The sequence below is a fragment of the Otolemur garnettii genome, unplaced genomic scaffold (assembly GCF_000181295.1).
Source record: "Otolemur garnettii isolate 467f Iridium unplaced genomic scaffold, OtoGar3 scaffold00113, whole genome shotgun sequence".
Classification (NCBI taxonomy): domain Eukaryota; kingdom Metazoa; phylum Chordata; class Mammalia; order Primates; family Galagidae; genus Otolemur; species Otolemur garnettii.
Genome location: NW_003852508.1, coordinates 4,683,478 through 4,710,843, shown reverse-complemented (window position 1 = coordinate 4,710,843; position 27,366 = coordinate 4,683,478). Strand labels below are relative to the sequence as shown.

Here is a 27,366-nt window from a genome sequence, read left to right as displayed (position 1 = left end):
AAAAAAAAAAAAAAAAAAGTATGCAAAGTGCTTAAGAATTAAAAAGTACTATGCAAGCATACAATATCATTCCTACTATTATTATTCTAGGTAATTTTACATATCTCCCCAAGCAGATAACACTCTCCAGAAGGAAAATGTCCTAAAAAGGTAACTCGGAGTATCTCCTGAGCTTTTTAAGAAATATGGTCCACAGAGGTCTTTCTTTCAATTTTTCTTCCACTTTAAGCACAAACATGACATAAAAATCTGTGGGAGTCACTTTATGATGCGCTAGACATTACTGAATAATTACTAAAATAATTTTTAAAAACTTACAAGGAAAAAAGTCAGTAAAATGTTAATGGTAAATGCCTTTCTTCTCTTTTCATCTTCCCTTTATACCTATATGTTTAATACTTCTCAATCAAAATAAACTTTTTAAGATTAAGAAAACTATAGGAATTATGAAATTTGAAAAGCATTGATATTGTTTTCATCAATCAGTTATGTAAAAAGAGTATGTATTATATCTCTGAAGTTAAAACATCATAGTCAATGCTACTGCTTGGTATTTTCTTTTTTAGGATTTTCCTTCTGTTGGTTTATTATTAGTAAATGGATTTACCTAACAAATCCAACCTGTATATACGCGAAGAGGCTTCCAGAAAAGAGAGGAGGAGAGGGTAATTCCAGAAAAATGACTTGCTTATTTTAGGGAGGATAAAATCCCAAATCTAAATACTGCCTTTACTTCACTTAAATAATCACAAAATGTCTGAGAAATATTCCAAGCACAGGGTAAGCCACTAAGGAAAACAGTTTCCAAGAGTCTGTTACCCTCTTACTAATATACAACACCCGACATGGAAAGTTAGCAAATAGAGACAGCATGTGTTGAAACTACTCTAAATGATTTTCAACATTTGTGGCCTGTTTATATTTTTGCAGGATATGACTCAAAATTTATTTTGAAGTATTTGGTATTCCTTGTAGTAATAAAAAAAAAAGTTCTGTTTTGCTCCAATTCTTATTAATATTTAGATAAAGTCACACAATTTTCTCTTTGATTTACTAAAAATATCATCCCAAGAAACACTATAGGAGTAAGGCGAGGGAATTTGCATCTCAATTATTATTCTAATGTAATTAATTTTCATTTTAATCTGTATTTTTCTCCTAGTTAAAGCAGTCACCATCCAGAAATTGTCCTGTTCAAGGTCCTGGCATTTGTTCATTGATTTGTGTGTTGTTTTTATCCTGTTTATTTCCAAAACAATTTTAAAAGGTAATTTGACACCAAATGAGATTGGAGAATTTTCAAGAATTTAAAATCTAATGAAAAATCAACAAAAACAAACAAAATTGACCTATAACAAGTTTTTTCCCCCCAGGAAGAACACCATGGAAAGAAAGCAAAATCTCTAAGTGTTTGTTTAAATCACTTAGGAAATGTTTGATCAAATACAGCTCATTTCTCTTTTATTCTTTGGGTTATTAAGTATTATTAAGCAAACCAAATTCTATGGATAGGCTATATTTTGATTTAAGAAAGCAATTATAAAAATAATCTAATAGTACCTATTTAGGAATGGGGCAGAAATAGGAACTTTGCTGTAATTTACAGCTAATAAAACAAATCTTTGCAGAAAGCGGTGAATGACAAATTATCACAACCTAAATGATAACACGCTTTTATCAGCATAAGATTATGGAGACATACTAACTTTTATAACTGGTAAAAACATTCCTTAAGAAAAAGAAAATTGGCTTGGTGCCTGTAGCTCAGTAGATAGGGTGCCAGCCACATACACCGGGGCTGGCAGGTTCAAACCTGGACCGAGCCTGCTAAACAACAACAACAACAAATAGCTGGGCATTATGGTGTAGTTCCAGCTACTTGGGAGGCTGAGGCAAGTCACTTAAGCCCTAGAGTTTGAGGTTGCTGTGAGCTGTGACATCACAGCACTCTACCAAGGGTGATATAGTGAGATTCTGTCTCAAAAAAAAGAAAAGAAAAGTAATGCAGCAATAGGCTATAATCCAAAAATAATATTTGTCCCAATCCTATGCCCCATTATACTCTATAATGTGGAAACATTGTTTAGAACCCTAGATTTGGTTGTGTCATAACACATGTTTCCAGGGACTTGGCAAACAAGAACGTGTTCAGAGAGAGCATCAAAGATATTGAAATCTTTGAAAACTACAAAATGTAAGATTTGGTTAAAAGAACAACTAAGCAAGTCATTTTTCTGGAATTGGTTAAAGGAACACATTGAAAAATTCAAGTTCTCAAATGGGACATGCTGATGGCTTCCAGTATCTGAACATCAGTTAAGTGTAAGAGGATTAGGTATCACTCCAGGAATAGAATTAGGACTAATGGTTGTGAGGAATGGAAGAAAATACCTAATAAATAGGAATACATGGTCTCTAAAAGAAACGAGAAAGCACTGCGAAGGTCAAGGATGTGCAGTACAAGGGAAATTGACTAGGGCCCTCTCTTGACATCACTGGTCTTTCAGCTCTGGGACCTTGGTCCAGTAACTGAGTGGATCCATGCATTGGATGGAGCTGTGACTGCAGATTGGAAAGGAAGAGGAAATGCTAAACCCGATGGTCACCAGGGTTCTTTCTATGTCTAAGATTCTGTCACTTCATAATAAGAGAAAATATAGTTTTCATCTCATGGTGAGAAATTATTACTAAGCTACATCTTTCACTCAAATTACATGAAGTGTGGGCCTACTATAATCCCCAGATGCTCTTCTGGGGATGCAGAAGAGGAAACACAAAAAGGGCAAGAATTCTTTCCCTTCTACACCTTATATTCCAGTAAACAGGTGGGCAATAAATGAAACAAATGAGTAACAGCATACTAGAGATCAGAAGTACTACATAAAAAATAAAGATGGGAAATGCAAAATGTTCAGTAGAGTTGAGGAAAATGTAGTAAGAAAATAACATACAAGCAGAGATACATTAATTTCACCAATAATTTTTAAAATCAATTTTATTATAAACTACACTGAAAAAATATAATTTAATTAAATCCTATGATCTAAATAATTTTTCAAGTAATGTAACCTCATCACAGAGTATTATGGACTGAACATGTCCCCTTAAAATTCATATGCTGAAGTCCTAGCCCCACTATCTCAGAATGTATGTAGAGATAAGATCTTTACAGAGGCAATGAAGTTAAATTAGGTTATTAGGTTGGATGTTAATCCAGTGTCCCTGGGGGCACTGGTGATGCATTACTGGTGATAGGAAGAGATTAGGTCACAGTCATGTACATGGGGAAGAAGATAAGAAGACACAGGGGAGAGACCGCCATCTACAAGGTAGACAGACCTCAGAAGAAACCAGCCCTGCCAACACTTTGATCTTGGACTGCTTCCTCCATAATTTGGAGAAAATAGATTTTTGTGTTTAAGCTTCCCAGTCTGTGCTTCTTTGTTACAGAAATCCTGGCAAACTAATATAGAGAATATATAATCATACAGATCCCATCAAATATTATGTTTAAGACAATGCAAGTTTGCATTAGTCATTTTTGTAGTAACTCAGAATCTTATATAAACTATATTTAGAACATATGTAGAGATTTCAGATTCTTTTGTATTTATTCTTATCACTTAAAATTGCATTAAAAATTTTCAGCCTATTTATGGGGTACATAGTGGTGTAATATATACGCTATAGTGATCAGATCAGGCTAATTAGCATACCCATCATACCAAATATTTTTTATTTCTTTATTTAGAAACATGTAATATCCCTCTAGCTATTCGAATCTATATATTATTATTATTAACTGTAACTATTTTCCAATGCTATAAAGCTTATTCCTTTTGTCTAGCTGTATAGGTTCAAATATTATGTCAATCGGATTTTTGTTTGAGTTTTGCAGAAGTTGAGAAAAATTACTGGAATGATACATAAGGAAAATTAAAGGTTCAGGTATAATCAAGATAGTTTGGGGAAAAAAGAAGGTAGATTTTCAATGAATATAAGTTTTTTTTATAATGTAATTATTAAGATAATTCAAAGAAAGGAATTTTGTAGAGGACCCATAGACAACAAAAGGGAATGGCAAGGAAGAATGTGTTTAAAATATTTATTTTTTGTGCATCTGTGATTTGTCTTACAATACAATTATCATTAGAAGTGATTAGATAAAAAAAATATGTTTTACAATCAAAAAAGAAAAAAAGAATAATCCTAATGGTTTCCTCCTAACATTCTCTACTGAAGAGAAACAGTTTCACAAAAATATCTCCAGCACTTCACACCTAAAAACAGCATGCTTAAGTAATAGGCAAACATTGAAGATATGCAAACATTTATTTTTCTACCAAGATTTGTATAATTGACCTAATGGAAGTTTAAAATGTCAGCTCATAATGTTTTTAAATATTCATAGGCACAAGCAAACAGCTCATAACACCAGGACTTAACTTCTCCCATCTGGTTCATATCTTCCCAACCACCGAAAGAGCTTCAGGCTGCCTTGCTGTAGACCCGTAATACAGACGGTCACTTACTGTGTGACATGTGGGAATACAACATGTACACCTGAAAATATTATTTCATTTAAAGACTGCTGTTTCCTATTCCTTTGAGACTTCTGATCAGCAATACGTATTGATTTTAGAGATTTAAAAAAATAAGTAGATGAATATACTTACAGGTCCTGTGAAGTGAGATGCCTTCTCAAACTTTTCACCCTCCTCCATTAGAGCTTCAGTCCCAGGAAAAGAATCTGGTTTTATTTGTTTTAAATATAAAGATATTATAGTCACATAAACTGGTTGTTGGAAAAATCATAGTGTTTATGTGTTAGAGTACAAAACAATATTCATTTAGCTTAAAGAAATTCTGAAAAATGATAAGTATTTCTAATGTAGAAGGACACAAAATAGTCAAGAATGTACAAGAGCTATAGTTACGCAAATAAAGCAACATTTGGGGGCATATTCCTTAGCTAATTGTTAGCATATTATTTATATTTCACATTCTTTTTTGTTTTGCAATTTTATATTTATTTGTTTTACCCATCAATTATGCTTTTTTCCAAGCTCCATAATTTTACTTCTATTCTATTCTCTTTTACATGGGATGGAAAGTTCTGAAAAGAATTCAGAGAAGGGTGCATATTATTAAATTAAATGGTGATGGATTTTCCATTTTAACATACCATGGAAGAGGTTGCAAATACTCAGCCTGAATAAATGGAGGGGTGGCTAAGTAGTGACTTTCAAATATGCAAATAAAATAATATGTCTGCTAAATTAAATTAATGATAACACCAGGATTTCTATGGATTATAAGGAATTTTGTGACAGGAGTAGATCCACAGGGCAGCTAGAAACAATCTATGTCACAGACTGTCAACTTTCCTTGGCTGAGTTTGAACTCCTTTTTCAGATTAAAAAATCAGTTAAGTGATGGATGTGTTACTTAGTTCAATGTAAACATTTCATATTGTATATCAAAGCAGTACCCTGAACCTCATAAATGCATCAATGTACAATGCTATGATTTAATAAAAAACAATTAATTTTAAATAAATAAATAAATAAATGATAAATAAAAAATCAGTTAAGAGGAAGGTATTTTAAATCATTGGATTTTAAAATCAATGTCTTATATTTATTAATAGTTGAGAGACTTATTTAAATCCCTACAGAAGATTTTCCTTTAGATTCATGTGTATAGGGTGGTGCCTGTGGCTCAATGGGTAAGGCATCAGCCCCATATGCCAAGGGTGGCAGGTTCAAACCTAGCCCCAGCTAAACTACAACAAAAAAATAGACGGGCATTGTGGCCGGTGCCTATAGTCCCAGCTACTCGGGAGACTGAGGCAAGAGAACAGCCTAAGCCCAAGGATTTGGAGGTTGCTATGAGCTATGACTCCACAGCAGTCTACTGAGGGCTAATAAGTGAAACTCTGTCTCAAAAAAAAAAAATAAATAAAGTAGATTCATGTGTATATGGAGACAGATTTTTATGTTACATAAAATGTGTACTCTGGGAAGAAAACCAGAACATTAAAATTTTAAGACCTTAACGGCCACCAAAGACCAAGGAGATAATAGAAAACTTGCACAAATCCATAATCATTGTTTTTGAATCATAGAGCTCTTTCTATGCCTGCTAATTCAGAATTATATATTAAAGAAGAAAAGTTCCTAAATCCCAGGGCACATAGTTTATCTAGATCAGCAGTTCTCAACCTGTGGGTGGTGACCCCTTTGTAACAAAGAAAATACATCCTACATATCAGTTATTTACATTACAATTCATAACAGTAGCCAAATTACAGTTATAAAGTAGCAACAAAAATAATTTTATGGTTGGGGGTCACCACGACATGAGGAAATGTATTAAAGGGTCGCGGCCTTAGGAGGCACTGGGAAGGTTTAGAACCACCGATCTAGATGCAAATTCAGGTTTTGATTTGGAACATACATTTAAAAAGTAAAAGAAATTTTAGTTGATAAAATAATGTTAGATGATGAAAATGGTCATGGTTATGGTTTAACCAACCATAACCAAGTTCAAAATATTAATCCACTTGCAAAGAATACTTGAACCCCTATCTCCTAAGATTCAGCTGTGAAGGTGACAACAGATAAAGTCTTTAGATTTCAATGTAAATTAACCATAATTTAAGGACTTCAAGGCTGAATTATAGTTTACAAAACGGTCAATAGATGCTACTATACTTTTAATCCTCACTCATTTTTTCTGTTTTATGTGTTGAAATTCTTGAGTAGGATATTGACTTAATAAATTACATGAAAATATTTTATTCTATATTACAAAGAAAATTATTTTCATATATAGGACAGGTAAATCCACCCTTCTGTGGATTTGCTGGGGATTTTTTTAAGTTAGAAAGACTGTAAGTGGGTTCTCAAGGACCTTTCAGTGAGTAGTTAAGAAGTATTGTCATTCTGTTTGATTATTTATGAATTAATTTATTCATTCATCCATTTATTGTATGTGTATATTTGTGTGTTCACCTACTTAACAAATACTACATGCCAATCTACCTAGTGCTCTTGAAACAGGTGAAACAAGATAATTTTCTCTGACTTTTTCTCTAATGGAATTTACTTGAATGCAGTACAATATAAATTTTTTAACAAAAAGAACATTCTAAAGAGTATTGATAACTTTTTATAGTTTACGTTCTGTTCTATTCCTGTTTGGGTTGAATTTTTCACAGGTTATTAGTTTGATGTCCAGTGAGATCTATAAGATGGTAATGTCTTCTTAGCTTGGCATTAAAAAACAACCATAAAGTACTGCAAGAGTATTTGAGCTTTAACATATCTGACCCTTTTTTAAAGTTATTAAATTGAATGGACCCTGCTCAATAGCTCGTATCTAATAATTAGATATCAATCTAACAAGCTAGTCAGGGAAATAGACATCATAAAAACAAAACCTTAGTGTTAAATGCTCAGAGGGATAAACTCCATTTTTTGACGCTCTAAGTACTTTGCTTATTAACAATGAATTCGTGGGGGCACATGTGTACACTATTTCACTGTCTACTCCAGAGCAATTTGTTTTGTAAGGATACATAATTTCAACACATAAGTGGTTATGTCCTTGAGGTTTTTAAAATCACATGTAGGGGAGGCTAAAGTTTGTGGATAGCCTGATCTCAGGGGTTTGAGAACAGCCTGAGCAAAAGTGAAACCCCATGTCTACTGAAAAAAGAAAAATTAGCTAGGGATGGTGGTGGGTGCCTATCATCCCAACTACGTGGGAGACTGAAGCAAGATGATTGCCTGAGTCCAAGAGTTTTGCTTTGCTGTGAGCTGTGATGCCAAGACACAGGGCACAGAGTGAGAATGTATCTCAAAAAAAAAAGTCACACATGGATGGGTGGGAAATGAGTCTCTAAACTTGGCAATAATTATAGAGTTTATCGTCTCCTCGTCGCCTCATTTTAGAAAAGAAGAAACTAAAACATGAAAGGATAAAGTAATTTTGCCAAAAATCTAACCATTTCTGAAAGCATGTGACTAGAAATGGCCCCCGTAGTTGACTGGTTGGAACCTGGAAATCTGTAGCATTTATCATAATGTTTAACTTCATTAAACTTAGTGCTGCTTTCATTTTTACCTCCACTGCTTGTATCAAAACATAATTTTTATGCACAAACTCTTTCCTACTTATCGAAATATTTGTTTGTTGAACAAGTTTCAATGTAGATACACAGTTGACATAAAAATCACATTAGTGCATTTGGATAATGCCAATAATACTCAATTATTGGATTTAGTGATTTGGCTAACTTAAGTAGAAAAATATATACTAAACTAGAAATTCATATTGTGCAATTTGTTGATTAGGCAGTACCAATATCTGAATGCAAAGAATGTGGGATGTAAGCATTTCAACAAAACTTAAATCTAATGAATGCTTAATGAACTAATTAATGTAAGCTTAAACTTAATGAATATAATTTTTCCAGTGGACAAAGTATAGTCAACATATTACTGATATACTGTTTAATTTCCCAAGAAATTTAGATCTTTACAATTATCATTATGTACGTAAATGTAATTGATGAAGGATATATATGTAAAGCTTAGTGGATTGGAGTAGTTTTGATCTAATTTTAACATTAATGGACAAGTAATTAAATAGCATCTGTTTTGTGCCTGGTTTTGTGTTGGGCATGATGGGGAACCCAAGAAAACTTCCAGAAGCATATAATCTAATTGAAGTGACAAGAACAAACACACAAGAAGCAATTCAAAAACAATTAGGGGCTTAGAGAATGGAAGCATTCCTGCAGGCCGCTCTTAACTTCATCTTAGAGCAGAGGACCTGAACAGGCAGAAGGGAGGAAAAAGAACTTAATGCTAGTCAGAGAAAAATGGCCTCAGTTAAGGGTCACGGGCAAGAATATCTGTTGAGAACTCAGGCTACATCAAGCGCTAAGTTAAGTGTCAAGGAATGGTCAGCCTAGGTCCTTCATACTGCTGTTCTCACAATGCTCACCATTCACTGTCAGAGTTAAAAGTCTATCATAGGAACATGCCACATCATCAGTACTATAAATTTGAGTTCGTATAAACACTTATCACTTCTTTGTACTATGCTACACGGGCATTGGTTTATGTTCCCATAGCACTTTATTTTTATGGCTATTAGGTAATATTTGACATACTAAAAAGTATATATGTAAATATATACAAATACAAGAGATGTAAACTTCTACCTCTTATGCAAACATAATATATGATATATTTATTTCACAAAGCATAATGACAAATAAACATCCCAAGACCCCACTTAACTTTTTTTTTTGACCCCACTTAACTTAAGAGTTACAGCATTTCCTGTAACTTTCATAAACCTTCTCCTGGAGAGCAAACCCTATTTGGTGTCTATCATTCCCTTTGTTAAATGTAGTTTTATGACTTTACATAATTTTTCCTAAAGAATACATTATTTAGCATTTTTGCGTCAAGCTTTATAAAAATAGCCATCTATAACTTGCTTTTGTTCAATCAGCTTTTAAGGTTCATTCAGAGGTGAGTTAAACATGTTCACACCACACTGAGAGAACCCACGGCCATGTCAGGTTGGCTGTTTGATATCAGCCCGGGTGGGAGCATTTATACCATGGAAATCACCAATCTCTACAAACGAGGGCTTCCTCTCCTAGAGGAACAGTTGCTAATATTTACTAGCATTCCACTGATTTTACCAGGTTTAGTTTCCTCCTTTCTTTCTCCTTTTTTTAATCTTGAAGTGCCACTACAAACTCTAATAACTATTGTTGTATTTCAACTTACCTAAAGAATCTGGGATCGTTTCATCTGGAGAATGAAGTATTTGTAATGTCTCTTCTGTCCTTTCTACCATGTTGTCTCCTTGAAGCCTAAAGAACGAAAACAGTCACTGAAACCTGTGATAATGTTCAACTGTGAAAGATGAGCTACATGCTACAGGGGACATGAATGTGAACTTCTAATCTCCAAAATCAGATATGCTTCTTCAAAGTAGAAATGGAAGTTTATCAAAGCGATTGCAGAATAGGACCTTTGCTTTTCTAACCTTGAAGGAAAAGTCTCTTTTATTACATACATTTCCTCTTATATGCAGGGCAAGATTGGTCTGTGCAGGATCTGCTTTTCTTCTCAGCCTGATCAGAGAAAGGTTTATTAGCAAATGTTTTCCCTAAAACTACAAAGGAGAATCAAATGGAAGGAAAACAGGAGTCACAGCATGACCATCTAACGTCTGGGTCCAGGATTCAGGAGATGGTGTTCAAGGTTCCACAGAATGATGTCAAACACAGTTCTCCAAATCAAACTACAGAAGCCCTGTGAGTCAAGGTTAAGTCTTTCCAGTGGACACCCAGATCTGTAATGTGTGAGACTGCCCAGGTTCTCACAGACACTGGGTCTTCTTCTGCAGAGGAAGATGGTGTAGGTACTTTTACAACAATACATTCTGAGCTTTCCTATGCTCACCTTTATACTGGGAAAATTGGACTAGCAATATCCAATTCAACTCTGGGTTTATGTCACTCTCTGAAACCACATTAGCAAAGGAAGAACATTTTGGAACCCTGTTTAAGAACAACAAAGTAAACCCAGCTCTGCTCATGTTGGAGGACAGTACATCAAACAATTCAGAGGCTGAAAGTTTCTACCAAAGCTCTTAACTTTCCTACTCAGGTCCTCGGAGGAGAATATCAATAAATGTGTGACATAGAAAATTAAGATTTTAAAAAATACAAGCCACAATTGTACTGGACGAACATTTTATTATTCTCAACTATTTGATAGCTTTGCTTTTATATACCACAGCAGAATCACACAATAACTTTCCTTTAACTTTTGTAATTTCAAGCATGTCTTTTTCCTTCTGTGTAATCATAAATATTATGAATTATACCCATATTTTAATTTTTATAATATTAAATTCTGCATATCTGTTACATATCACATATTGATACCTACATATTACATTTTATACATAAAACTGTGTTGTTTACTCTATAACATCATTAAAGAATGGCCAAAAGAATTTCCCAATAGTTGTAGCACTTTGGAGTCAGCTCTGTGTGGTTCTATACTTTTAGATTTTTTAAAATTCACTTTGAAAACAACACCACTTTTAAATAAAGAGATAAGTTGCCTACGTAATTCTCAAATCTTCCCTACTATGTATTCATGTTATTTACTTCAGTGAGGAGAGCTGCTTTAATGTTTAGTAATAAAATATTCTTTTTCGAGCTCTCTTTGTCCAGAATCATTCTATCAAAATCATCAAAGAGGGAAAACATAAAGGAACATGAGATATTGAAAGGTATAAATTGAAATTATTATTATCAAAAATTCACAATGAGCACCAACACACTTGTGTATTTAAGTTAAAAATCGCACAAGGAAAATAAATCTCTAACAAAGACAGAAAGAAACAAGACATAAAAATTATGCTATAATTTTTTAAGTATGCACAATTATAAGCCAAATGTTGTAGAGACACAAAGAAATTATAAGTGTCCCTAATTTCACAGAGCTTTCAATTTAGCCAAGCTGAAGAGACAAATGGCCGTGAGTAAACACCCAACAAATTGGGTGGCCTTGAAGCTGGTTCATCTTTGTCCAAACACTGCCCCCCAGATACCTTAAGAGTTGAGTTTGCCAGGACTTGGCATCATTTTCACCTCAGAATGCTTCATGGCTCTGCTGTCTTTGAGGGCTCTGCCAAAGTTGCCCAAGAGTAATTCACACAGCACCACCTCTATTTTCAACCCCAAAACAGAATGCTCCCTGCTCTCCTTGTCATAACTGAAATTCTTTTCTCCCCTATGAATATTGCATTCATTTTCATGTCTAAGACTACAAAATTCCCTGTCCAGCAGAGGATACCTGACCCCTCAACCTCAGATAACACAGGATTATATGATGTACATTAACTTTTCTTCTCTGTGCTGAACAATCTTTGCTCAGGTTCAAAGTTTTCTTCTTTAACTCAGGTTTCACTACTACCTGGAATGATATTTGGGTCCACATACATCTACCCGCAAGTCTCAAGGTCCCTTGACCTCTGCAGATTGAGAGATCTTCCCTTCTGCTTCACCTTCCCTTACCCAAGAACAGACAACTCAAAGTCACTTCATGTAAGAAATCTATAAACCCAGTGTTCTAGTCTGTGACAGTAAATTCGCCACCTTCAGGCTCTTTCACAACCTTACTCTCCTCAACACTTTCTCTTCAGACCAAAATAGATCTCCATTTCTTTGGTTTCCTCCCCGTATCTTCCCACCTGCTTCCCTTCTACCCCTGCTCAGAGACTCAATGATTCCTCAGCTTCCTGGCACCCTGTCCTCCTGTGAGTCCTTCCCAATCAGACCCCAACCCTGTGTTAGTTCACTTCTCTTCTGTATGTGGGCTTGTGAGCAAGAAGGAAATCGTTACTGTAGGATCAGTGGGTACAAGGCAATGGTCTCCAATTTTAAACTTTAAATGGTTGTCTTTCTTCTATTCCTTTCAATGTGTTTTCATAATTATCACCTCTATTCTTTGTCACCCAGAAAAACTGATTGTGTAATTAGGAGTAAAGACCTTCAACTTGCCCTCACACACCACTCCAGAATTATCTTCCTTCTGACCCATATTCATCACTATTCTGCTTTAAACAGGGGTGACGGGCTCTTTGCCACACATAAGGCTGAGACCATCCATTAAACTGGTGGCCAGGATCTCATCGTCGTCTCTCCTTCCCTAGGACTCAATCTATGTCATCCACCACCACCCCACCACCAGTAATCATCCTGTTCATCTCCTGTAGTATTTCCCAGAGGATATAAAAGAGTTCACTTCTCTTTAAACCTTAAATAAAGGTCCGTCCCATAATTATCTAAAATATCTAGCTGCTGACTTTTCTTGCTTGTCTTATGAGCCAAACTCCTATATTCTTCATGCACTGCCTTTACTTCCAGATTTCATTCCCTCCTCAGCCTGTTTTAATTTGATTTATGCAGCCTGTTTAATTTGATTTGTGCAGAACACCTCTTACAGCACAACTTCCTGACTTTCCAAGTGCCATACACAAAGGAAGCTTTTCAGACTGTGTCTTGAGGCCGTCAGCACTCATCTTCTGTGGCTCCCCTCTCCTGCATATCTGACTACATCTAGGAAGATGTCTTCTCAATCTCCCTTAAAGGCTTATCACGCAGACTTTTAAATGATATTACTTTTTCTCAGTTCTAGCCAAGGCCCTTCCTTTCTCACTCTGCATCTCCCTTTGAATCATCTCATCCACTCTTACAGTTTCAGCCACATATAGGGTAATTTTTGCCCATCTTTATATTGAATCCTCAGCTCAAGGTTAGTGTACCCAAATTCCTGCTGGACACTTTACTTGTGTATGTGCTATAAGCACCTGAAAGGCGACATGTCCAAAAGCAAGCTCACTTTCATTATCCCTCTAACTCTCACTGCACATGGCTAATCAATTCCAGTGTTGCAAATCATCCTTCCTACAGAAATTTCTTGCATCATCACTTCTTTATACTATTGCTATAGTATGACTGCTCATCTCGATTTGTCTGGATTTGTGTGTAGTTTCCTCACATATATCCCTGCTTTGAAATTTGTCCTCAAAAAGCCAATTTTCCACATGACTACCAGGATGTTTGAAACACAAATCCAACCACATTACTCTTCTATTTTAAGTACTCTAGTGGAAAAGGTCTTAACATGAGTCTTATTAGTGGGTTCATGAACAGGCTTTGGTAAAGTCACAATAATTCACAGTGAATTGAATGAAGAGTTTTGGGTTGATGTGATCTTTTTTGGAAAGAGAGTAATTTTAACGAGTCCTCAAAATAATCCTTGACTTACAAGAATTTAAGAACTACCATTTATATTGGCCTCTCATTACTTCAAGATGAGTTACAGTTTCCTTAGCGAGTCATTTGAGGTTCTCCATTACACAACGTCTACCTATGCCTGCAAATTCATCATCTTGAATATTCTACCATGGATTTTATACTCTGTAAATTCCAAACTACTTTTAATTTTTTGCATATATTTTGTTATTAAGGTTTTGTGTCATGGTACTATTATCTCCAGCAGAATATGCCAATACCACCTTTTGTTATTAGGCTTATTTCTAGCTTTTCATTCTATATTCTCCTCTTTTCTGAAGTTTTTCTTCCAAAAGTCTTAGTGCTTATGCAAATCTTTACATGCTGATAAGGGAATGCAAAATGAAAGTAAAGACACTGAATGGATAATATAGGAGTTTGGTTCATAGAATGAGCAAGAAAAGGCAAAAATTTTTACTTGTTTTACCATATTTTAAATTGTAATTAAACAATTACCGCTGGCCAGCCCAGGGCAGGAATTAAGATCTAAAAGGTACTGGGATGAAGTGAGATGCTGAAGCTTGCACCCGTACAGGGCTGGTTGCCACAGATTGAAGAAAGTGCAGAAATAGTCATCAAGAAGAGATGAGGCAGAGAGTATTTGAAATGGAGTACATGTGGGGCTGATAAAGTGTTTGAGTTTAAAATAAATGAATCAGATTTAATTTTATACTGGCCAGTGAGATCTGGCTAGAGGAAATACTGTTATAAATATTAGTAAATTTCATCTCAAAAATCATTAATCACCTTCAACTTACTTAGTCTTAATGGTGAATAAGCTGATGAAACTGTGTATCTGCCCAGTTTATTATGTGTGTCCACACAGACTATCAAAGAGCCTATCAACAAGTATTTGTTAAATAAATGTTGCTGAAAAGTCTGTGGGTCTTAGAAAATAGAACTAAAGAAGATTTGTAACAGGAGTAGTTAATTTTGCTTGCTGGGTGATATGTTGAGATCCAACTGATGCTGGTGTTTCACTGTATAAGGAAACAGAAGGAAACTGAAAACAGAGTCAAGCAGAAGCCAACTACAGCCCCAAAGGAACAGGAAAAACTCTCTACCAACAGCTAGCGCACTCTGAGGAGAGAGTACTGAATAGTATAAGCAGACAGAGAAGAGCGAGGGTGAATTGTGCCATTTTGTTTTTATGCTTTTTAACAGAAAATTCAAAACACCCAATAATGAGACATAGTTTTCTGGTTTTTTTCCTGGTATTAGGTGTCAATCCAGTTAAGCCATGTGATAGATGAGAGAAGATTCAAATAAGTGAATTCTTCATTTTTTTATGGACTAGTGACATTCAAATTTTAGATTCATGAGCAGTCATCTTTCTCTATGTTACCATGCAGATACACACACACACGTATACCTACATATCCCCTGAATAATTTCAGGAAGAAAACAATATCTAAAAAGCAGACTGAATTGGATGTACTATTATATACATGAACATAGATGCCAAGCTACCATTTGTAATTTATACAGAAATCCAGAGGAGATGGTAAACAAAATCTGAATTAACTAGAGAAACTTCATTGGAGTAGGTCATACTCAAGCTGGCTTTGAAAAGGTCTTCAGATTTGATTAGGTGGAGAAAAAGAGACAGGGTACACCAGGGAAAGAGCGGCAATGTGACAGAGATGCTCAGGTGGACAAAGAAGCCCCTGTGGGGGTAAAGATAATAAAAGGGAAAAAGAGAAGAAAAGAAGGAGAACGCCAGGCATATAAAAATGAGCTAATCACATCAGCGAAAGAAGCATATTGAGAACAACAAACAAAATGTCACGATGAGTAAGCAGAGTTCGGAGGGGATCTTGCAAACCAAACAAGAGAAATTAGACTTCCCCTAGCAGGACGCTGTGAAAGTGTTGGAGTATATGCCTGATATGATAAAATGCTTTGCTAAAAGCATAATATTCACCTTTGGAATGGTGGAACATAGGAGTGTACTTGGAGAATTTAGGCAAGAATCCAGCAGTAGAGGAGCCAAAAAAGCTGGGAGTAAGGAGGGTCTGTGAGAGCATCTTCCCCAGGTACAGGGAGTACAGTAGGGGACACAGGGACCAAATGCCCTCCATTACACTGACTGGAGATGGTAACCACACAAGTACAACATACAGAATTGGGTGTGGATAAGAAATCTGGTTAAAATTAAAGGAAGGCAAGGTGAACACCCAAGGCACCCAGGGAGGGTCTGGAGGAAGGGTAGCGTGTGACTCTGGAGAGTGTGCCCAGGGAAGGCTGCCCTTGAAGGGAATCTTTAAACAGAAACTTGAAGAAGTGGGAGAGGAAGCAACCCAGGCAGAAGGAATTGCAAATACAAATATGTGAGGCCAACGACTCAAGTGGATTGAACTAGGAGATAAATGGCAGGGTACGCTGTCAGAGAGGTGGCTGCGGCTAGATCAGCAGGATCTGTGATGATGAGCTAGCTGGGCTTCTTCCCCGAGGGGGAGCCACTGGGGAGTCTGCAGAGTAGGAGCACTGTGATCAGATTTTGGCTCTAAGTTGTTGTCTTGAGGATAGACTTTAGGGGCTGGCACAGAGCCTGGAGACTCTTAGAACTGGAGTCCTCAACCCCCAGGTCACACACAGATGCTGGTCCAGGGCCCGTTAGGCTGCACGGCAGGAGCTGAGCAGCCAGGGAATGAACGAAGCTTCACCTGCCACTGTCTCCCATCACCCCCAGATGCCACTGTCTAGTTAACAGAAAAATAAGCTCAGGGTTCCCACTGATTCCGCATCATGGTGAGTTGTCTATTTATTTTGTTATATATTACAGTGTAATAATAATAGAAACAAATTACACAATAAATATAACGCCTTTGAATCACCCGGAAACCTTCCCCTGCCCACCTCCCCATCCTGGGAAACTGTCTTTGTCTTCCATGAAACGGGTTCCTATTGCCAAAGGTGAGGACTGCTGCCTCCGGAGACTATTGCAACTGTCTCCATAAAAGGTGAGTGTGGCTGGCTCAGGGTAGCAATGCTGGAGGTGGCCAAAAGCAGACTGATTCTGGATAAATTCTGGAGCTGGAGCCAACAGCATGTCTGATCAATTAGACTTTGGAGGTGAGAGAAAAGGAGGGAAAAGAACATTGCCAGTTCTTTTCGCTGAGCAAGTGATCGTGTTGTCATTTATTGGCCAAGACAAGGAAAACTGAGAGAAATTTGGTGGGCATAAATGGAATGTCGTTTGAGGCATGGTGGAGGTTAAAATGCATCTCATGGAGCACATTTTATTTTGTGGAACGCAACGCTGCCTGATTCTAGAATGGCAAGAATGCTAATTGATACCTTTGAGCTAAAAAACAAAAATTAAAATAAATAAACAATAAAAGCGTAAATGGACAAAAATAAACGTAGAGAGAGATGTGGAGATGCTGAACAGGCTGTCTGGAGCTGTGAGGAGAGCTTTGCCCTTTCTGGGTTCTAAAATCTCCACAAAGGACTTCAAAATGACATGCTACTATTTAATTCGTCTATTTAGAATATTATGATATTCTGTTTCACTGAAAAATAAATAGTAAATCCCAATAAATGTCAATTAGATCAGGGGACCACATGAAACAGTTGGGGCTTGAAGAAATTTTGAACTATTTTCTTCAAAGGGCTAGAAAATTAACTTCTCTTCCCCTCCGAAGTCTGCTTTTCATTCACAAAGCCTCTTTCATAACAACAGTCATCAAGTTACTTCTAAGCCTCTCTCTAAATGTTAATTTTCCATTTTAAGATTTCAGTATGTTTCTCCAGATTTATTTTTTGAGGAAAATTCTAACAACTTATTGTCACTCACTCAATTTTGAAGCCTTAAAAAAGTCAAAATTGTCACCAACATCAAAAATTTATTGGGGGCCTTTGAAGGCAAAGCCCTTCCTCAAGCCTGAGCCTGTAACTGGGCCTGAGACCAGTGCGGATTTGTGTGATGTCTCCGATTACTCTGGGAGCTTCCTGAAGTCGGAGACCAGGCCTGATACTCTTCACACCATCAGGGCCTTGAATATTATTTTACATGTGTGGTCCCCAGCGTAACTTTCTAATTCAAACGATGGCTGTCTGAGTTCACTCGGCATCTGAAGGGTTCCTTTCTTTCCTGCCCTGTGAAACTCTGCCTCCCTCTTCTGTAAGACCCAGATCTCAAGGATGTCCTTCCTCCCACGCTCTTTCCCAAGCCCACTTCCTCCACCTCTCTGTCCACTTTGATCTTTCATCATTCCAGCTCAGCCCTCTGCTGAACGGTCTGCTGACTCCGGTCCTGGCCCCAATACTGTCTCTGAGATCCTCTCTTAGCATCTCTTGAACCTCCCAGGATGTCCTTTACCAAGAGAAAATTTTCAATGGTACCCAGATTTCCTGTCTTAGTTTTGGATATCATTTTCGATCCTTTTTTCCTAGTGCTCATCTGCAGACACTGTTGCTCTTGCTTGACTCTGGCTGCTGATGTTATAGGCTAAGTAACCAGGTACCGAGAGGAAACACCATTTTCCTGAGAGCACAGGGGGGTAGAATAACATCCTCCCTCACCAGAGGACTTTCCTTAAATGCTGCTCATTGAGTTTTCTCCCCCATTCACAAGAACCTCTGAACATTCACCTCTAAATGTAATAATTCATGGGTGACATAGAGATAAAAGCCATGTTCTTTTCTATTAAATTTCCCTTTTAACTTCCTATCTTCTGAAAGTGAGATATGGGCCTGCAAGCGATCTGCAAGTACTAATCAAATTTATAGTTTTCTCATATCTGTGTTGTGGCAGACATGAACTTGGCATAGATGCCCTCTTATCTGGACTGCTAATTACTTTTCTGGCAGAAGCCTGAGGGTTTTAAAATCAAATCTAAGAAAAATACACAGGGAGAATAGATAGGTTTGGGATTTGGTCTCTTCTGCTTTACCTCAACTCAAATGTAAAAATGTCAACATAAAATCAGGTACGAAGGACGAGGCATGGAGTGAGATCAATTCTTAGCATACCTGGGAGCAACTCAACCAGATTATCTAGGCAGGTATGATCAGAATGTGGGCTACCAGCTCACACACCCTGGACAGAATATGTGCACAAAGGACAACCATGGGGACATCCCCAAATTCCTGAAATCTGAGGCAGTCATGAACAAAGATTTGGTTCAAATTGCAGGTATGCTCTGGAGCTAAGGAAACTCCAGGAGAAAGCAACCAAACATGGAAGGTCTGAGCTAGAGGCGGGCCTGGGTGTTGGACTCGGCATGCTTCCTTCAGAATAACTGTTAATTATGCTCCTTTCCAGCCGGATTTCATGTCTGCAAAAGATCTGGTGAGCTGTGGGTGGGCATTCAACCTGACACTATTCCTAGAGCAGACTCTTTTGAAAATCTAGGAAGTAGGCAATTAAGGTCCTCATTTGGCGCTATGGACCACTGGTTCTCAAATTTTAATGCACCTGGGAATCTCCTACAGGACTTCTTGGAACACAGATTAGGGGCCTCCACCACAGAATGTCTGGGAGAGCCCGAGAATTTGTGTTTCTATTAGTTTTCTATGTGATGCTGGGACTGCTGGTGCGAGACCACCTCTGTGGAGACCCATCATGTAGCTGTGGAAGGAAACAGACGTTTCCATGTCTCCTCACCACGCTGGTGGTGTTGAACCAGGCGTGCAGGGCCGGACACAGGGGACACTCAGCCAGAGGAGGTTGGTGTTTTTCTTTCTCTAACTTGCCAGGGATTGACTTTTAGCTGAACACCCAATTTTTTCCCCAGCTATGTTATGATTCAATCTCACTGAGGTTCCACCGCTGAGTCTGCTGCTACGTGAGCGTCGGCCGCCGCACACTGAGCCCCACTCGGAGAATCGCTTGGTCAGCAGACATCGAGCTCAGCAGCAGCTGGGAGGAATCTTTTGAAAGGTCTGACTTCTAGCAGGTTGAAAAATGGAACTGTGTGTGGAGCCAGAACATCTTTCTGAAAAGTCACCAAAGCTTTCTTTCTTCTTAGAACACGTTTCTTCCTTTAATCAGAGACCCCTTCACCGAACTGAAACTGAGGCCTTTGTCACCGATGGGAGACACCCCCACTTTTGTGTATCCCTTGGAAACATCTGTTAGATGGCTGACTTCTTTTGGATATCGCCAACCTCTCTCCTTTTCTCTGCAGGTTAAAAGCAAACAACACTTCTGAACAATTCTACACTGTGACCCTGGAAGGGACAAGCTGTTGAGCTACCTTAGTAAGAAGATTTCAGTTCCTTACTTTCTTTTTTTTTTGCATTTCACAGGATTTAAGATACATAAAAATAAGCTGCTACAACTAGAAGATCTACACTGACATTTTCAGATATGCTGAATATTCTGAATATTCCAAATATTCCTTCGTACCAGAGAAAGCTGAGATTGTAGCAGGGCTCTATCTGCCCACAGATGGCAACTGAGAGAATGCTACCACTGATACACAGCATCACGAAGTTTGAGAAATTACTACTAGATATGGAATCAGCAAAAAGGAACAAATCAGGGCAGCCTTATATCAAACCTTCTTTAGAGGGCTGGGGGCAGTGGCTCATGCCTGTTATCTTAGCACTCTGGGAGGCTGAGGCAGGTAGAATTGGCTTAGTTCACAAATTCAAGAATAGCCTGAGCAAGAGCAAGACCCTGTCTCTACTAAAAATAGAAAAACGAGCCAGGCATCATGGCAAGTGGCTGTAGTCCTGCTACTAGGGAGGCTGAGGCAGGAGAATCACTTGAGCCCAAGAGTCTGAAGTTGCTGTGAGCTATGAAGATGCCACAGCACTCTTACCCAGGGTGACAGAGTGAGTCTCTGTCTCAAAAAAAAAAAAAAAAACAAAAACCAAACTTCTTAAAAAGCTGTACATTGTTGTGGAGAGTAAATAAAGAAAGTCCCGAAAACCTCATCGAATTCTGCTTAATTAGGAATGATGGGGGATAGAGGACAGGAAAAATCTGAAAAGATTCCCTCAGAGGCCTAAAGCAATTGTGTCCTGAGGTTGCAACCTTAGTAAGGTAAGCTGGTGGCAAAGGCAACAAACAAAAAGCGCGCCCCTAGGTTATATTGAATTGGAAGAAAATTCCCTTAATCCAGAGGATTAAGTGTGGGCTGAGAGCCAGGGCAGTCTGTGGGATAGGGACCTCTCCACTAGGAGCTGCTTTAGCTGCCAAACATTAGTAAGTGGATAGCTCCCACACTGAACCAACGCCAAGTGACCTGACTATAGTCAAGCGAAAGATGTCCTTGGATATTCAGTCCAAACTTCTACAACCTCCATCCACCATTACTGATAAACTTCCCTGGGATGGTGCAAAGAGAAAGAGTCAAAATGCAGAAATTCATAAGTCAGTCATAAATTAGTGGACAAGGGGAGAGCAATGAAATCATTTGAATACAAATAACACTAAGTCTATAATTTTAACAACCATAGTCAAAGATCAGAATGCACACACTATGATTGATGCCAAGAATACATGAGTGGGGGAAAACATAATAATCATTTTAGTATTAATAAACTGTACAAGATCTGAAAAAAATGGGAGGAAGGTGGGAAGAATCTAAGTATTCTAATTCCCACATCTACAGGAGAAGTAAATGATACTGCTTCTAATAATTCAACAAATACAAACTTAAGTATGTTCTTAATAAATGGTCTTAACCATAACTATCTATGGAAATAAAACAGGCTATAGAGATTACAAATTAGGAGAGAAGAAATATAGCAAATGAAAGAAAATTTCAAGAAATACTAAAGTACAAAAAATGGTTAACAAATTACAAAATATACTCAGTATAAAATAAATGAGGTCACTTGTTTATTTGATATTAGACTACATCTGACATTAGATTATAAACAAATGTTAAAAGTCAAAATATCAAGACAAATATGCTATGAAAATGCTGAGAAAAATTAAGTCATATTTAACATAAGGGAAAAGAAGAATTAGAGAAAAGAAGGCTTTAAATGGTGTTGTAATAATTGTTAGGAATTTCTACTAGCTGAGCTTTATAACACTAAAATACACAAAGCAAATTAATAATAACTGAACACATTGGAACTAATTTTAACCACATATAAAGAAAATCTAGTATTATCAAGGAAAAGTGTAGAAAAAGTAAATGATGTAGAACATTTTCACCTTACAGCTTCATAAAGATTTAAAAACATGATTTGGGGGCAAATGATTATGAAATGATGATGAACAATTTAGCCATAATTATAGATGTAAATTTAGATTTATAGATATATGAATAGACATGGGTTCAGTGGATTTCGTATCTTTTTTGAATTATCAATTCCTCTTTAGGAATTTACCTTAAGTAGAAATGTTATTCATTACTGTATTTTTTTTTCAAGAGAATTAAATTGTTTATTGATTACACATGACAATGGTAGATACACAAGCTTTATTCTCATTGTAATTTTGTCTGGTACCATTATTCAATTTAGATATATTGCATAGGATATGCCAACAATCACCTTTATAACCAATAATTCCATGATTTTCCTAGGATGATCCCTTTAAATGGTGAGCTTCAGGTCACAACAGTAACCCTCAGTTCCACTACACCAAGGTTTCTGAAGACAATGGCTTCTTCACCTAAGCAGGTTGCAAATGAATTTCAAATAGAACCTGGCATCACCCTGAAGGAATTCCAGCTTCACACTTTTGGAAAGTTTACCAAAATGGTTTCAGAATAGACTAACTTTATACAACATATTTTTTTTAAAAAGACACATTTATTCAGCATCATGGTCAGACTATTAACATTTATCAATCAACAGCATGGGTGCAAAAAAAAAAATCTACATGAAAACTCTTTGTGGGAATGCTTTACACTTTCCACAGAACAGAAACTAAAATAACCTGTTATACAATAGTCACAAATGCAGTCCTTGAGTTTTTTGCCCGTACACATGAGTATTGTCTAAAACATGTCTTCTTTGTAGCACCTAGGCCCTGCCACCACTGTCCTTGGCTGATTTCACAGATCTGTTGTAACCTGTAGCTTCCCTGTCACTTCTCTGGCTCTCCTCTCCTGCTAAGCTTTGTTTCCTGGGAATAATCAAAACCTTCTGCCACTGCCATAGCTACTGGAACCACCATAGCCACCTTGGTTTCGTGGTTTGGCAAAGTATTGGCCGCCACCACCATAAGGGCCAGAGCTTCTGCCTCCAAAATTTCCTCCCTTCATGGGTCCAAAATTTGATGACTGATTGTTATAATTGCCAGAATCATTGTAACTTCCACCACCTCCAAAATTGCTTCTATCATTACCAAATCCATTGTAGCCATCTCCACTGCCACCATATCCACCACCACCACAGCCGCCACCAAATCCACCATGGCCACTGAAGTTTCCTCCATGGCCAAAGTTGTCATTTCCACCAAAAACACCTCCATGACCCCCATCAAAGTTTCCAGAACCACTTCGATCTCTTTGGCTGGACGAAGCACTGGCCATCTCTTGCTTTGATAGGGCTTTCCTTACTTCACAGTTGTGGCAATTCACGGTATCGTATTTCTGAATTACAATGTTATCCACAGAATCATGGTCATCAAATGTAACAAAAGCAAAGCCCCTCTTCTTGCCACTGTCTTGGTCAGTCATGATTTCAATCACTTCCATCTTTCCATACTGTTCAAAATAGGCTCTTAAGTGATGTTCTTCAGTATCCTCTTTAATGCCACCAACAAAGAACTTTTTCACAGTTAAGTGGGCATCACGTCTTTGAGAATCTTCTCTGGAAACAGCTCTCTTTGGTTCCACAACTCTTCCATCCACCTTGTGTGGCCTTGCATTCACTGCTGCATCCACCTCCTCCACGGTCACATATGTGACAAACCTAAAGCCCCTGGAGCGCTTGGTGTTTGGATCTCTCATTACCACGCAGTCTGTGAGCATTCCCCATTGCTCAGAATGGCTCCTCAGACTCTCCATCATTTCAAAGCTCAACCCTCCAATGAATAGCTTCCGCAGCTGTTCGAGCTCTTTAGGAGACTCTGACTTAGACATGATGGTGGTGGGAAGAGAGGCTTTAATGATGCTTCCTCGGCAGCGTCCATAGGCAGAAAGCCATTACTGTATTTAAGAAACTAACCAAATAAGTAAAGGACTGGTTAAAAATAATGGAGACACATATAAAATAGTGTCCCCAACAACAAGAAAATGAAACCAAGGGCTCACCTGATTAAGACAACCAAACTGAGCTGCTTTTTTAAAAAAAAATTCAGATTAATATCAGTATACGAATGATTAAGTTCTGATGATTGCCTTTGTTAGTAAAGTCCCTGTTGTAGTTGTGTCCTGCACCTAGGAGGTGTGCTATGTACCCTTACATTGTGCCCATTAGGTGGGAGCACACCAACCCTCTCCCCGCCACTTGAATTGAATTGAGTTTTTTCTTGAATGGGCATGTATTAGTTTATCTGCTGGTCTCATATTAGTATCGAGTACATGGGATTCTTGCTTTTCTATTCTTATGATACTTTACTAAGAAGAATATGTTTCAACTCTATCCAGGTTAATGCAAAAAATGTGAAATTCCCATCCTTTTATGGCTAAATAGTATTCCATGGTATATGCACACCACAATTCATTAATCAATTCCTGGGTTGATGGGCACTTGGGTTGTTTCTACGTCTTAGCAACTGTAAATTGAGCTGTGATAAACAATCTAGTGCAAAGGCCCTTATGATAAATGGATTTTTTTTCTTCTTGATAGAAGCCTAGTAATAGGATTGTGGAATCAAATGGAAAGTTTATTTTGAGTTCTTTGAGGGTTCTCCATACTTCTTTTCAAAGAGGCTAGATTAATTTGTAATCCCACCAACACTGTAAAAGCACTTCCTCTACCTTGCTTGGGTTTTTAATCATTTACTTCTAGTTGATCTTAAAACCTGCATAGCTAAAAGTCATATGGCCAAACAATATATAACTAAGCTCCCACTAGCCTTCCTATAGATAACATCTACGGGGGGGGGGGTCACTAGAATACTGTTCCTTAAAGTTTTTCAGGAACTAGAGGACAGCTCTTACCTAGTTCAAACCAGTGGAGACCACCAACTCTAACTGGGCTTGCATGGGTGCTGGAAGAAGAATGGCCTATTGACATCAGAGGGCCAAAGACCTCAGCCTCAGATTATGCAAATGCTGCCATTTTCTAAACCCATGTTTTATGTAGAGCTGTGTGGCTCCATTACTCTTGGGCAGAATCCCATTACCTAATTTTCACCCACTTCCAATCACCTTTCCCCTTTCACTCGACCCCACTTCTTGACCCTAAATATCTCTAAGCCCTATCCTCAGACAGGCAGGGATCTGTTCTCCCATCTCCTGGGTTAGGTGCTTTGTGAATAAACTCTCTTTTGCAAAACCTGTCACCACAGTGAGTGTCTTACTGTGCCACCTGTAGAACAGACCTGGTTCAGTATCAAAAAGACAATGTAGAGAAATATCTGTTCATTTATCTGTGCCACTTAAGTCACAATAAATTAAACAAAAAATCAAGTGGCAAAAACAGCACATTTTTATGATCTCATTTTCAAAGAACAATAGAAATAGATGATAGATTGACAGATGAATTGTCAGAAAAAAATACAAAAGTACTTACAAAGCATCTCTCCTAAACTTATGAAAAAGATAATTCTGATTTTAGAATACATGACAGTAGTAAGAACTCTGTCCTTATTTTCCAAATGCATGATTCTATGTTAACACTTGCCATGTTCCAATAGACCAGAGCAGAATGTTAGAAATTTAAGCATACAGACATAATTTGGTCTCCTTTTCCACTGCTTTAATATAGTAGTGTGTCTATGAAAGGCAATAAACAGTAGCTAACTGAATGTCCTTACCACTGCCTTCCAGCTTGATATATTCTCTAGGTTCTAAGTTTGTTGTAGGGCAGGAAGCTTGGTTTAAGTTTATGTTTAACATAATCCTGTGTGATAAATACAAACTTAGATAATGCATGGTTTTCTAAATCTCACAATATTAAATTGCCTTGTTTATTAGCATTTGGACAGCATACCTAAATTTCCTGATAAGCAAGGTGAGAAATCTGGAAAACAAGATGGGTTTAGAAATTGTTAATTATGCAGAATCATGGAGGTTATGATGGAGAGGATAAAGGCTTCTTTTTATTCCATTAACAAGAAGGACAACACTGAATACAAATGTCTGCATAATTGGAAAAGTCAATCGAGCACAAAGATATTAAGATAATTCATCTTTTAACATATTCTTAAAGAAGAAATACAACCATTGACTTGCCAGGGAACATAAATACTACTTCGTTACATTTCAACTATCTTTAGTCTAGAATTTATTTTGCATAATGTGCACATAAATTACTCTGTCAAAATGATCACATAAAACTAATACAGCCTCTTTGGAAAGAAGTATGGAGAATCCTCAAAGAACTAAGAGTAGACCTTCTATCTGATACCACAATCCCATTACTAGACATTACCCAAAAGAAAAAAAATCATTTTACTGTAAGGAAATTTCCAGTAGAATATTTATCACAGCTCATTTCACAATCACCAAGATGTAGACTCAAACCAAGTCCCCATCAACACATGAATGGATTAATAAGCTATGGTACCTGTATACCATGGAATACTATTTGGCCTTTAAAAAAAAAAAAAGATGGAGACTTTACATCTTTTGTATTTACCTGGATGGAGTTAGAGAACATTCCATTTAGTAAAGTATCACAAAGATGGAAAAGCAATAGTTCAAGGTACTCAATATTCATATGAAACCAGTAGATGAACAAATACACACCCACACAAGAGAAAAACACAATTAAATGCACGTGGGGTGGGGGATAGAAGGGAGGGGCGAGAGGGAGATTGGTGTGCTCTCACCTAACAAGCACAATGTTACAAGGGTACATGGCACACCTCCTGGGGGAGGGGCACAACTACCACTTGGACTCTACCTTAACAAACCCAAACAATGTAACCTAAGTATCTATATGCTCATATTAATCTGAAATGTTTAAAAAATGATCTCATAATTTGTTTATAGCGAAACTTTTCCTCTCTGCTTTTGGGAAACTACTAATGGTTGCTTTGGTTTGGGAAAACTAAAATTGGTTTGCACTAGTAAGCAGATATAGTCTATAGATAGGAGTTTTCCAGTGGGTTTTTTAATATGCCTGAATTTATTTATTTTTGTGTAATCATCACGTTTCAAATGATAAGTTATTCTTTCTCAGATTTCATGTATTTTTCTCACATATGGCATGACTTAGACATTATGGGATTTCTGATTTTCCATGAGAAAATAGATGATTATATTTAAAACTCTAAAGAAAATTATTAAGAGGAGATAAACTCCAATGCTGTCCCTTGAAAATATAGACTTAATGAAACAATGCATGCACTAACTTTTGTGATGAATAATGAATACATTCTTCAAAAATTCTGATTCTTATTTTGAAATGGTCTAAGAAAAGTCAAAATT

The 27,366-nt window shown here is 37.2% G+C and overlaps 2 protein-coding genes across 2 annotated transcripts in view; both read right to left on the bottom strand.

The window, feature by feature from the left end:
• CUNH8orf34 (chromosome unknown C8orf34 homolog) overlaps positions 1-27,366 on the bottom strand; it is a 368,384-nt gene that overhangs the window by 55,288 nt on the left and 285,730 nt on the right. The window contains 2 exon segments of the mRNA XM_003797270.1: positions 4,677-4,750; positions 9,816-9,901. Coding sequence (XP_003797318.1) covers positions 4,677-4,750; positions 9,816-9,901 — 160 coding nt within the window.
• Positions 22,957-23,907, bottom strand: LOC100967121 (heterogeneous nuclear ribonucleoprotein A1-like). The gene has a single exon (XM_003797253.2). It carries the CDS (start codon positions 23,905-23,907, stop codon positions 22,957-22,959), a length of 951 nt encoding a protein of 316 aa, XP_003797301.1.